A 12,290-nucleotide genomic window follows, 5' to 3' on the forward strand; every position below is an offset into this window, starting at 1 on the left:
TTTAGGATATTGGTAGGAGTGCTCCTCCACAGTCAGGAAGCCACTCTTCACTGTAACTAATTCTACTATTGTTATCTTGTTCCTTTCTTCAACAATTCAAATATTGAGCCAACAACACAGAAGAGTTGTGTCAATACTTTTATGATAGCTTATACAAAGCTTTGAATTTCAATTAAGGATAACACTAAATTGGGAGGAGAAATGATTGTTTATTAACCTTGCTGCATAATCAGAAAGGATTAAAAACACACACATTTCCTGGGACTGAAAACTGTACCAAAAGTATTCCTTACAAAATAACGTCACAGACCAAAAGTCTTGCACTTACAGACATACACAGTGTATGTTAATAGACAGTTGAAATGTTTATACAACAGCTTCCTAACAAACTTATTGCATTCTTGTATGTTTTTAACTTCTTAAAAATAGTAGTAAAAAAATTAGAAAATAATGTAAATGCAGAATTAAAGCTGAGGCTATAGTTCTAGTTATTAATAAATCCAGACAATACTTATAAAAATCAATGCCGCTGCATATCTTACTTATGTACAGGATACACTCTTTAGGCTATCCTATCATCATCAATTTAATTTTCCATGTATTTGAACATTTAAATTTCCAAACACCTGTGCTTTCTCCATTTTAATGCAAAATTCAACTTTCCACACATATTTACAATTAAATATCTAGCTCTAGAACTTTCCATACACAAAAGACAAAACGTGTTTGTTAAATAAGTTCACAAAAAAGCAATAAAAAAGGTTGCTTTGAAGAAACAGTTCTGATATAGTCATGATTATGCTGAGAAACAGGAGGTTTATCTGTCTTCAGTGCCAGCTTGACCATCACAGGTTAAGAGTGTACATTTGTAAGCCAACCACCAAAAGACACAATGACTGGAATCATTCCAGTGAATCTGTGTTTCCCAATGACATTCTGCAACTCAACAGCTGCTTCCAGGCCCATCTGGAGAAACAGTAAATTCTTGCCAGGATTCTTGCAGTGTCTTCAGTTTGGTACATCACCTTTTGGTCTTCTGGAAGAGATAAAGAAGAAGGCACTCTTAGTGAGCCCTGTGGTCTTTATTCCCTACCGCCTCTCATACATTTGCTTCAGTTACAATCCTGATTGAAGCAGAAAAACAAAACCATGATTTATATACCAGTGACTTCCTTTCCTAAATTCCCTGATCATTTCAGAATAATTAAATATCACATGGAACTATGCTCTAACTCTGATCCTTAGTATAAATAATTAATACGATCTTTAATTATTTAGTAATCATACATATCTCATATGCATGCAAAAATTGGTAATTAGTGTATGTTATGTCTGTAGTATGCATGAACAACTTGAATTAATTCTCGGAGCACTCTAGTCTGAGATAAAAACTACAGACTGTTTACTCACAGGAGCTGGCTGGGGATGCAGGTGAGTACAGCAGAGGCTTGCCTAGTGTGTGAGGCCACGGCCTCAGTGCCCAACAGCCTCAGCTGCTCTGGGACTGCCCCATCTCTCACTGCTCTCCTTCCCTTCACATTAACGCAGCAATGAATGCAGTGAATGCCTTGGTACAGGTGTGTTGTTATGCAAATACAACTATATACCAAATTTTCAAATAACAGTACCTCCAAACAAAGAGAAACATTTTTAAGAAACTGCTAACTTATGATTACAAAAGCATCTACATTTCTGTATTTTATTTAGTGTGTGTGGATGTACATGCCTGAGTCACATGTGTGCATCACATATACACAGGATCGCAGAGATCAGGAGAGGTGTCTAATCCCTTGTAACGGGAGTTACAGACAATGGTGAGCTATCATGTTGTGCTGGGAACTGAACAAATCCTCTGCAAGAGCAAGTGCTCTTGACTACCAAGCCATTTGCTGAATAAAACCCTATCTCTTAAGTATAAACTAAGACTCATGCTCTTTCACATTAATTCCCTTGAAACCCAGACAGCCCTCAAATACCATGGTTAAGTTACAGTTCTGTAATGTTTCACAGAAGAAACAGTGTTTCTTCTAGCCAGTGACACACTGGGGCTGATGAAACATGATAAGGGATTTCTGTTAAGAGCTAACTTAACAAGTAGAAAAGTAAAAAATTACAAACACATAGGTATGTATTTATTATTTTTCTTTTCCTATAAAAAATGTTCATTTTAAGGATGAAATCTGACATTTCAATACTGTTACGGATACTTTGGGCCAGCAGGTAACACGACAACTTGAGTTTGATCCCCAGGGCACACATAGTGGAAGACGGCTTGAACCTTTGCAAATTAGCCTCTGACTTCCCCAAGCAGACCATGGAGTCCAAGCTAAAACTAATTTAAAAATACATAGCTACAAACACTCTCACACTGACAAAAACTGAGAGGAGGACAGGCTGAGAGTGGGATGAGGGGTCCCTAAGGAGCCATTCAAACACATTTTCCTTTTGTCTAACACAAAGACTGCAAGGGAGGAGCTTCCACGCACACCTTTAACTCTGACACCAAGTCAGACAAGGATGGCTACTTTTCTACATGTGTTTCTTCCTATGGATTAAAGACCCCACTGACATTTACATTCCTGCCTTGACATTAGGTAAGCTCATCACGATGCCTCTTTGCATCTTCCATCAGACACTGTGTTGGGTGCTCAACAGATCTGTGCTCTTTCATTCACCCCAGGAAATTACTTTATACATGATACATTTTCTTCCTTCAGGGTTTCTAGTAGTCTGAATTGGTGTCTCCCAACTCTTCATGGTTTCCCTGCTCATCACTGGAGTTTTTAGACTTGAGTTCTCTTACTGTAACCTGTGTTTCTATAAAGGCACCCTGGCAATTCCTGTCTCCTAATTTGTCATCTTTTTTTTTTTCCCTTCTTCTTCTTGGTTTTTTAAGACATGGTTTCTCTGTGTATCCCTGTGTCCTGGAACTCACTCTGTAGCCCAGGCTGGCCTAGAACTCATGCAGATCCACCTGCCTCTGCCTCCAGAGTGCTGAGATTAAAGCCATGCTCCTCCACCGCCCAGCATGTTCCTGAGTTTTAATAACGGCTGTGTTGCTAGTTCTTTTTCCTCTCCTGCTGCTGACTGCTCTCACATGGCGACTCTGGACTGTATTTTTACATTTAAGAAAGGGACTGTTGCCGGCTTAGACTTCTTCTGCTGGTATAGACACAGGATTGTTTCCCCAGTGAGTGCCTTCGGAGTGAGAACTGGGAGCGACACAGGGCCAAGCGGGGTCATGGGGCTGCAGGCTTTGCTTTCCTTCTGTCCGAAGAGTCAGTTCCCAACCGATGGTTTCTAGGAGAAACACCAGACAGGGTTCTCTGCGCTCACACGGCAACTGCACCAAAGGCTTCCCATCGTTACCTAACTGTGCTGGCACGGCAGTGCTTAGTGGGGACAGAGAACCAAGTACTCCAGGGCCACTAGTGTACAGGGGCTGCCCCCTCTTCTCAGACTGCTCCCATTACCCCGTGTGGCTGGGATGACTTTTAGAGGGCTCTATTAGGCTGTTTCCCATTTCTAAAATATTTCCTGACCTGTTGGCCTCTAGAATATTCCACCCTTGCCTCTCATCTTGTTAGTCAGGAAACTTGACTTGAATTTAGGCAGTATCAAGATAGTTTCAGGCATAGAAAGGCTCCATTATTTTTTGGCACATTTTTTCCTAAGAAGTTAGGACAGAAAGACTTGGAACCAAGGCATTCAACCTAAGAGTAGTCTGCCCAAGATACAGCCAAGGAAGCCCACAGCAACTAGCACTAGCTTGGGTGGAGGAGGATGTGATCAAGACATAATGGTGAAAGAAACAAGAAATGCAACTAAAAGCCAGAAAAATTAGCAGCAGGAAGTAGTCCAAATAACTAATAGAATAAAACTTAAGAAGATTTTAAGAATGACAGAATACAGAAGATTTATTTCCATCTGATGTTTGGAACATTGACTGGTAGCCCATGTACAGGCCATGACATCAGGATCATGTAGCTGACAAATTTGCCAAGTTCTATCTAAAGCTGTTAAAAGAGTCCATGTTATTTTATTTTTTAGATTTAGTTATTTTATGTGTATGAGTGTCTTGCCTGCATGGATGTATGTGTCCCTACATGCATGTATGGTGTCTGTGGAGGTCAGAAGACATCGGATCTCCTGGAACTGGAGTTACAGAATGCTGTGAGCTGCCATGTGAGTGCTGGGAACCAAACATGGGTCCTTTATAAGAACAACAAGTGCTCTTAACTGCTGGGCCATCTCTTCAGCCCCAGAAGTCCATTAAAAGGGGGGGGGGGTAAGAGGGAGGGGCTGGAGAGTTGGCTCCATGGTTAAAAGCATGTGTTGTTATTTGCAGAGAACCTGGGTTTGGTTCCCAGTACCCCATGGTGGCTCACAACCATCTGTAACTCTAATCCCAAGGAATCTGATATCCCCTCTGGTTATCTGAGGGTGACTAGGAAAACCCAGTGTACATACATACATATATGTAGGCAAAACACGTACACACAAAAAAAAATAAATAAAACTTTAAAAAATGGAGGCAACAATAGGATGATACTGAGAGACCACCTCTCAGGGATGAAAAAGATGCCCAAGATCATGATTTATTACTGTAAGCTCTTTGTATACCTTTACTGTCCAATGCAGAAGCTATACTTGCAATGTAAATAGTCCTAATTGAGATTAAGTATCTTGTGAATTTCAAAGACCTTGCATGAAAACAAAATGTAAATAAACTCACTAATAATTTTAACACTGAATCCAGGCACGGTGGTGCATGTCTTTAATCCTAGCACTTGTGGGGCAGAGGCGGGTGGATCTCTGTGAGTTTGAAGACAGAATGGTCTACAGAGTGAGTTATACGACAGCCTGTTCTACATAGTAAGACCCTATCACAAAAATTAGTTTTTTTCTACATTGTTTACATGTGGCTTATGTTGGATATTTATGTGGCTTATGCTACATAGTACACTGTGAGTCTAAACCTTTAACTTTTATGCATGCATGACTTTGAAGGTAATACACTACCATCATAACTACAACCACTAACAATGACTAAAATAATTTTAAACCTTATCTCTTCCAGATTACTATAAAATCTTTCTATGGGGGGAGGGAGGACGACTGAGACAGGGTGTCTCACTTAGTAGTATTCCAGACTGGCTTCAATCTTCAGATTCTCGCACCTCATCCTCCTGAATACTAAGACTGAAGACAAATACTATTAACTTAAGCTTCCAGGATGGTGCCAACTCGGTTGTACCCTAGGGAAAACGATGGAAGCAGTCACTCGGCTTTCATGACATTCAGTTCATCCAACAGATAGATCCCTCAGCTGAGAAAAGATGACTCCAAGTATCATTAGAACCAAATACTGTCTTGAGGAGGAGTTAATACAATAGCACGTGTCTTACTACTTTCTGGGTTGCTAAGACTGAACAGTGAGTTCAGGTGTGGCAATGTGATCTTTACATTGTGAACCTTCCCAGTTAACTTTTTACCTTGTCATCTAGTTCCACCAACTATTACTTCCCATATCCATTACTTTCTTCAGAGTGGCGAAGTCACTTTATCTTTATGAAATTTGTATACCTTAGCCTTAGGAAAGACCTTTAGCTAGGCATCTTTTCTTCCAATGCAGCAGCATCATGTGCGCTTTCCTCTGTAATCATACCAACCCTGCGTGGACGACTCCTCCCCCCTGCTCACTTTCCACTTTAGTGCCTTTTCCTGACCACTGTCTTGTTTCATCTCTATGTTCTACCAGCTTATCATTTTCTCTCCTTTTATGCAGCAAAGCTGACCTTACAAATGACCCTTCTTTTGCAGAGGACCGAGGAACACAACAGGGGTAGGAGCCTGGTCAGTTTACTTACAAAGCAACAGCAGCACAGCTAAATAGTCAAAGATTTGCTAAATATGCAACAGGTAGAGAGAGCATAGGACACCAATTCCAAACACCACAAGTCTCAGGGAATTTATGGTTGATATGAGAATGTTACTCAAATCTTTATATAAAAATTCACTGCCACCCTATTCTTCTGTGGGGCAGTGTCCTGGCTAGTTTTCTGTCAACTTGACACAAGCTAGTCATCTGAAAGGAAAGAACCTCAACTGAGAACATGTCTCCATAATATCCAGGTGTAGGTCATTTTCTTAACTGGTTATTGATGAGGGGAGGGCCCGGCCCAGTGTGGGTGGGGCCAGCTCGGGGCTGGTGGTTCTGGGTTCAATAAGAAAGCAGGCTGAGTAAGCTGAGGAGCAAGTGAGCAGCCAGCACTCCTCCTCGGTCTTCACATCCGCTCCTGCTCCAGGTTCCTGCCCTGCTTACGTTCCTGCCCTCACTGCTTTTGATGATGAGGTGCTGTTATGGAACCGTGAGTGAAATACACCCTTTCCTCTCCAATTGCTTTTGGTCATGGTGTTTCACTATAGCAACACTAACCCCAGGACAGGCAGCTTTCTAAATCCAATTAAAAGAGGGTAGCTCTTACTAACAAGTAAGGGTGCCAAAGGCTCTGTTGGGTTTTTGATGAATTACTAAGTAGTATTTGATTGACCAACTCAAACATAAAACTTTAAAAGTAACTTAATTTACAAATGATTATGCATATTACTATTTAGAAAACTGGTGATTTCATTATTAGAGTTCAGTATGCTGAAACTTATGCCAAAACATAAAAGCAACTTCATTCTATAGTGACTTTTAATAGCAGAAAAATAATTAACACTTCCAAGCAGTAAATTATCACTAAGAAAATTGGATTTCCGAAGAGAATATAATGATTCTGTGACTTCACAATACAGAAGTACCACATGTTCTGCCCCACCGATACCGGATCAAAACCAAGAGGGAGGTCACACACACCAGGCAAGCAGTCTACTACTCAGTTATCATCCCAAACATGTTTTTGTTTTAAAAATACTCATTCCACCTCAGGAAATTTAGAAATAAGCCTATAATGACTTTAAAGCACAATGACACTGGATCTTTGACAAACTAACCAATGATAACTGGGTCACAATATGCTCACCTATTTTGTCTAGTAGATTCTCTTCTCATTCTTTTAGCAGGAATTGGACACTCTGTCAACTCAATCTTTGCTGAGTGACAGAATGAGTCACTGCACTTCCGTGTAGGAGTCATACCTGCGAAGAAAATGTCAAAGATTGGAACAAAAAGCAAATATAGATAAACTTGTGAAGAGGAACTAACAATACCAAGAATCCTGACTGCTTGGGCTGATTAGTTTTTGTCAACAGACATCAACTAGAGCCATCTGGGATGAGGGAACCACAACTGGGAAATTGCCTCCATCAGACTGGCCTGCAGATATGTCTGGGGACACTGTCTCCGTGTGGGAGGGCCCAGCCCACTGTGGGTGGTGTCACCTCTAGGCAGGCAATTCCTACGTTATATAAGGAAGTAAGCTAAACTAGCCGTGGGAAGCAAGATGGTAGGTAGGTGGTGCTTCTCCATGGCCTCTCCTGCCCTGGCTCCCTGGATAACCGACTGTAAGCTGAAAGTTGACACAAACGCTTTTCTTCTCCATTTGCCTTCGGTCAGGTGTTTATCACAGCAATAGAAACCTTAACTAAGACACTAGTCTCCTGGTAAGAGAATAGTTTTAAGTACTTATCAGACAGCCTGGCAGTTAAGAAATCAGTTCATTTGCATTCTTTTTACAGTTCGACTCCTCATCATTTATTGTCAAACAAAAAGTTAACAGAAAGTAAATACACACCGAGTTTTTGCTCTATTAGTTTCAGACTTTTTTCCTGTTCATCAAGTTCTTGCTTCTTCTTCTTCATATCGGGAGTGTGAAGGTACTGTAACTGATTAGTCAGGTCCTTGTTCACAGAACTCAGCTTGCACACAGCAGTACGGTACTGTTGAATAAGATCTGCAAAGAAGTCGATGTCAATGAAGCTAATGTCATACCAAATCCAAGTTTTAGAAAAAAGAATTATCATCACTGAGTAACCTATGAGGAATGCCTTTTAAAGTCATGAATCACTCAACGAAAATGAACAAGTACAAATGAGACAATACATGACAGCTACATTTTAATTTTCTTTGACGGAATTTATTTCTGTCAGGAAGGAATTTTCCTTCCTGACATCCTTCACTCTTTTATTTTCATTCTTTGCAGTTCTAGGGATAGAACTCAGGGCCTCACACACATTAGACAAATGTCACACCTAGCATTTTCTATCTGAGGGTGCTTGGACATTCTCACAGCCTGTCTGACACAAAGTGTTCCACATTACTCAGCACAGACAGAGAAGAGGCGAAACACAAGAGCACTAAAGACTGTACCGTCAGAAAAGCACTGTTTCCCTGATTTGTAATAAAACATCGGATCAACCCTAACTGCAGAGACAGCAACTCCTCACACACTTCCTTAGTACACAAGAGTTCTTTTTGTATGTGTAACTTTCGCCAGGCAGTGGTAGCACACACCTTTAATTCCATCCCACACTCTGAAGGCAGAGAGAGGGAGGAGGATCGCTGTGAGTTCCAGGACAGCCAGGGTTACACAGTGAAACCCTGTCTTGAAAAACAAACAAAAAAATAAAAATAAAAATAAAAATTACCCCACCACACACTTAGCCCCAGCGAGTGAAAGACACCCACAGGCAGCCTGATACCTTGAGGCCCCAGAAGGGCACCATTGCAATGAGCAAATCTATGGTGGAGAAATGGGAGAGAAGCGGAGTGGTTCATGTGCTGTGGAGACAGGTGGAACTGAAGGAGTGGAGGTGCGGAGGAACGGTGACATTCAGGCCGAGGCTGTTGCCAAGGGCCATGTCTGAGTCCATGGCCCAGGTTTGTGTTGATGTCCATGGCTCCTGTTTCCACAGAAGGCTGTGCAGATGCTCAGGGTCTGAACAGTCACCTGAGACCATGTTGGCGTCAGAGAGCCATGCTGCTACCAGGGCCATACTCATCTGGGTGGCCTGCACTGCCATGGTGACATCTAGGCCCAAGCTGCTGCTGAGGCCATGTCTAGATTTGTGGTACTGCTACAGCTGGGGTCTGTGTTGACATTTGTGACCCCTTTACCATTAGGGGCCATGTGAACCATGCATGCTGAAATCCGAGGGCCGTGCTGAGCTGGCACTGCCTTTTGTTGGCCCTGGGAGATCTGGCCCCACCCCTCACATGGGAGGGCTGGTCCTGCTAGCATAGGCCCAGGAGAGCTGGCTCTGCCCCTCACCTGAGGGCAGCAAGCCCAGAGGAGGCTGGGACTGACCAATCAGCTTCCACCCAGGCCCACATCCAGTGCTTTGAGTTGGCCTACCCCAATATCTACCTATGACTTGCTGGCTGGAATGTGCATGAAAGGACTGGTCCCATGGAACCATAGCTGCAAGATCTCCATGACTTGAAGCAACAGCAGGGTATCTGAGTTTTGGTGAGGGTCCAGTATTGATGGTGTACCAGAAGCCAGAGGCCTTGAACCAAACCAACAACTCATTATAATGAACATTTACAAGTAAAGCCGTTTGGACAAAAGGGTATAATGTGTGACATACCACAGTTCCCAATGACACTAAGATGAGTGATATGATGGAGAGATGGCAAAGTCAGAGGATTGCTTAATTTTTTGCTTTGTTTTCTTTGGGGGAGGGGCACTGAAAGAGTGTATGGACTGGGAGGTAGGAGGGATTGGGGCACATGGTGTGGGATTCACAGGGAATCACTAAAAAAATGTTTAAAAAATAAGATACGTGTTACAATAAAACACCAATTAAAGCCTTTAAAAACATGATTGGTTCTTGTCCTTCCATATGTTTTGCATATATATAAATATACACATACAGTTAAAGAATTTTTAAATCAACGCAGTATGTTAGTAACCTTATATATATATATGAGTAGAGCACATCTTTAATAAATATAATTTTTTCTTCTCAAAGGTCCACAGAGATGGCCATACTATTATAGTGATCTCCATATAGTCAATTTCTAGGAATTCTGTAAATAGAGCACCTCTGTGTTTTTAAAGTTTTATAAGTCGGTCTTTATGTTGACACCACTGCCATAAAATGTAGTCTCACAAATTGAGGTTAGTTAATAAAGCTGTTTTGTTAATCCACTGTTTCTTGACTGTTTTCTATCAGTTTCTTCAGATGTTCACTTATCTTTCAAAGTGCAGACTTTACATTGTAATTGTGCTCTCCTGGGTTACAGAAAGTTGTTCTCACACAAATATGTACTACACTGGAAACATCCTGCTCTATCCCCCGATATACTTTTCTCCACCTGTCTTCCCTCCCTTAAGTTCCTTCTGTTCCTCATGGACTCTCCCGTTTCTACTTTCTCGTTATCTATTCCCATATAATCTATGTAGCTGTATCTAAGTCTACAACTCACAAAAGAGAGGAAATAGTGTTATTTTCTATGACAGACTGTTTCACTTCATTGTCTCCATTTAATCTATTTTCCTGCAAATGACATGACCCATTCTTCTCCACTGTGCGAGTGAACCACATTTCATCCATATATTTCTTTTGTCAATGGACATGTAGTTTGGCTCCATAACCTGGCTACTGTGAAAAGTGCTACAATGGCAGGCAACTGTCTTTTATATGCTAATGAAGTCTTGGATAAATCTCTAGGAGGAGTGTTGGGTCATATGGTAAGTCTATTTTTCCTTTTTTTTCTTTTCTTTTTTCCTGAGTAAGATGGATCTTAATGTAATTTTTAGTTACATTTCAGAATAGTTTTTGTATATAGTCATTGACATAATAAGCAGATGTATAACTCTTCTATGGTTTTTTTCAACTGCTGCTTTTAAAACTGTCAAGGCTAAAGTAGTATCTCAAAACTGGATGCTATCCCAGTTTAATAGCTGAATAAATAATAGTCTATTTACACAATGAAATACTATTCTGAAATGAAAATAAATCACAGCTACCGACATACACAGCACAGAATGAATAAAAGCAGATACAAGGTGTGTATTCTAAGATTCTATTTACATATAAAGTACAAAAACAGGCAAAAGTAACCTATGCTAAGTAAAGAAAGTCATGTCTTGAAGAGAAAATGAGTTTTCTGTAGAGCTGATAATAGTCTACTCATTTTAATTGTGTGTGGTACTTCAGATTAAACACATCAGTCAGGTGCTCTACCACTGAATCACATCCCCAAGCCTTACTTTTAATTCTCATAAGTATGGTGTTTTTTTTACTAAAACTTACCAGTTCCATGTTTGCAAAATGTGTATTTTTCTATGTTTGGATTATACATTACTACAAGAACAAAAATGTAGCCTGAGGTAGTGCCTCATCCTGTAATCGCAACACTTGGGAGATTAAGGCAGAAGAATTACCATAAAATCCAGGCACGCCTGGGCTACATGGCGAGTGTCAAGCCAGCTGAGGGCAACAGAATAAAAATGGCCTCAACCAAACCAAACCAAACCAAACCAAACCAAACCAAACTAAACCAAACCAAAAGAGCAAAATACACAATGGAGTATCAATCAATGTTACCAGGAAAGGAAACTCAACCATTTCCTATAGTAGATAAGCCCTGCCCTCATGCTAAGTGAACAGACATTAAAGGGTTATCTAGAAGAGTCAATTTCATAAAGAATTCCAAGTAGAATGATGACAGCCATGAAAAAGGATGGGAAGATTCTAAATTTCAGTCCTGCAAAATGTAGTTTGAGAGACAGATTGTATAGCAATGTTAAAGTATTTAATACTATGAATTGTGCAGTGAAAACAATTAAGATGGGAAATTTTATGATACCTATAAAAAAGGCTAAAAGTCAGAAATTACTGTGTAGTAAAATTACATAGTTAAGCACATTGCAACTTCATGGAATAAAAGCAGGACTCTATAGGGTGATGGCATGCAGGGACTTCCTGCTGAGTATATATGCACTTCAGAGCAGACACAGATGATAATACATTGGCTGACTTGAAGGAGGCAACTGAGAGACAAGAGAATACAAGTGGCGGAAGGGTCCATAACATGTACTTTAAGGAAAAAATAAGCTAGTCTCAAATTCATAGGCTCAAGTGAGCTTTCCTGCCTCAGCCTCCTAAGTAGTCAGTGCAGGCACACGCTACCACGGCTGGCTCAAAAACTCTTAACTATGAACTGAGACAAAAACAAATGATTATCTGATAAACGTAATTCAATGAGGCAGAATATTCTTGAATACACAGTAAAAAAGATGCAAGTAAATACTCTAGTTAGTCCCTAGACTATTGCTCTCTTGTAATAATTCAATAAAGGAAGGAAGGAGGGACCACATTTCAATTACTTGATATAA

General features: G+C 40.6%; 1 protein-coding gene across 1 annotated transcript in view; it reads right to left on the bottom strand.

The window, feature by feature from the left end:
* Positions 1-189: 189 nt before the first annotated feature.
* The window catches only part of Smchd1 (structural maintenance of chromosomes flexible hinge domain containing 1), a 139,099-nt gene continuing 126,998 nt past the window's right edge, over positions 190-12,290 (bottom strand). The window contains exons 46-48 of the mRNA XM_006972249.4: positions 7,740-7,898; positions 7,029-7,143; positions 190-1,036 (exon numbers count right to left, since the gene is read on the bottom strand). Coding sequence (XP_006972311.1) covers positions 1,009-1,036; positions 7,029-7,143; positions 7,740-7,898 — 302 coding nt within the window. The 3' untranslated portion in view covers positions 190-1,008. The remainder of the gene's footprint in view (positions 1,037-7,028; positions 7,144-7,739; positions 7,899-12,290) is intronic.

Source organism: Peromyscus maniculatus, chromosome 13, assembly GCF_049852395.1.
Source record: "Peromyscus maniculatus bairdii isolate BWxNUB_F1_BW_parent chromosome 13, HU_Pman_BW_mat_3.1, whole genome shotgun sequence".
NCBI lineage: Eukaryota > Metazoa > Chordata > Mammalia > Rodentia > Cricetidae > Peromyscus > Peromyscus maniculatus.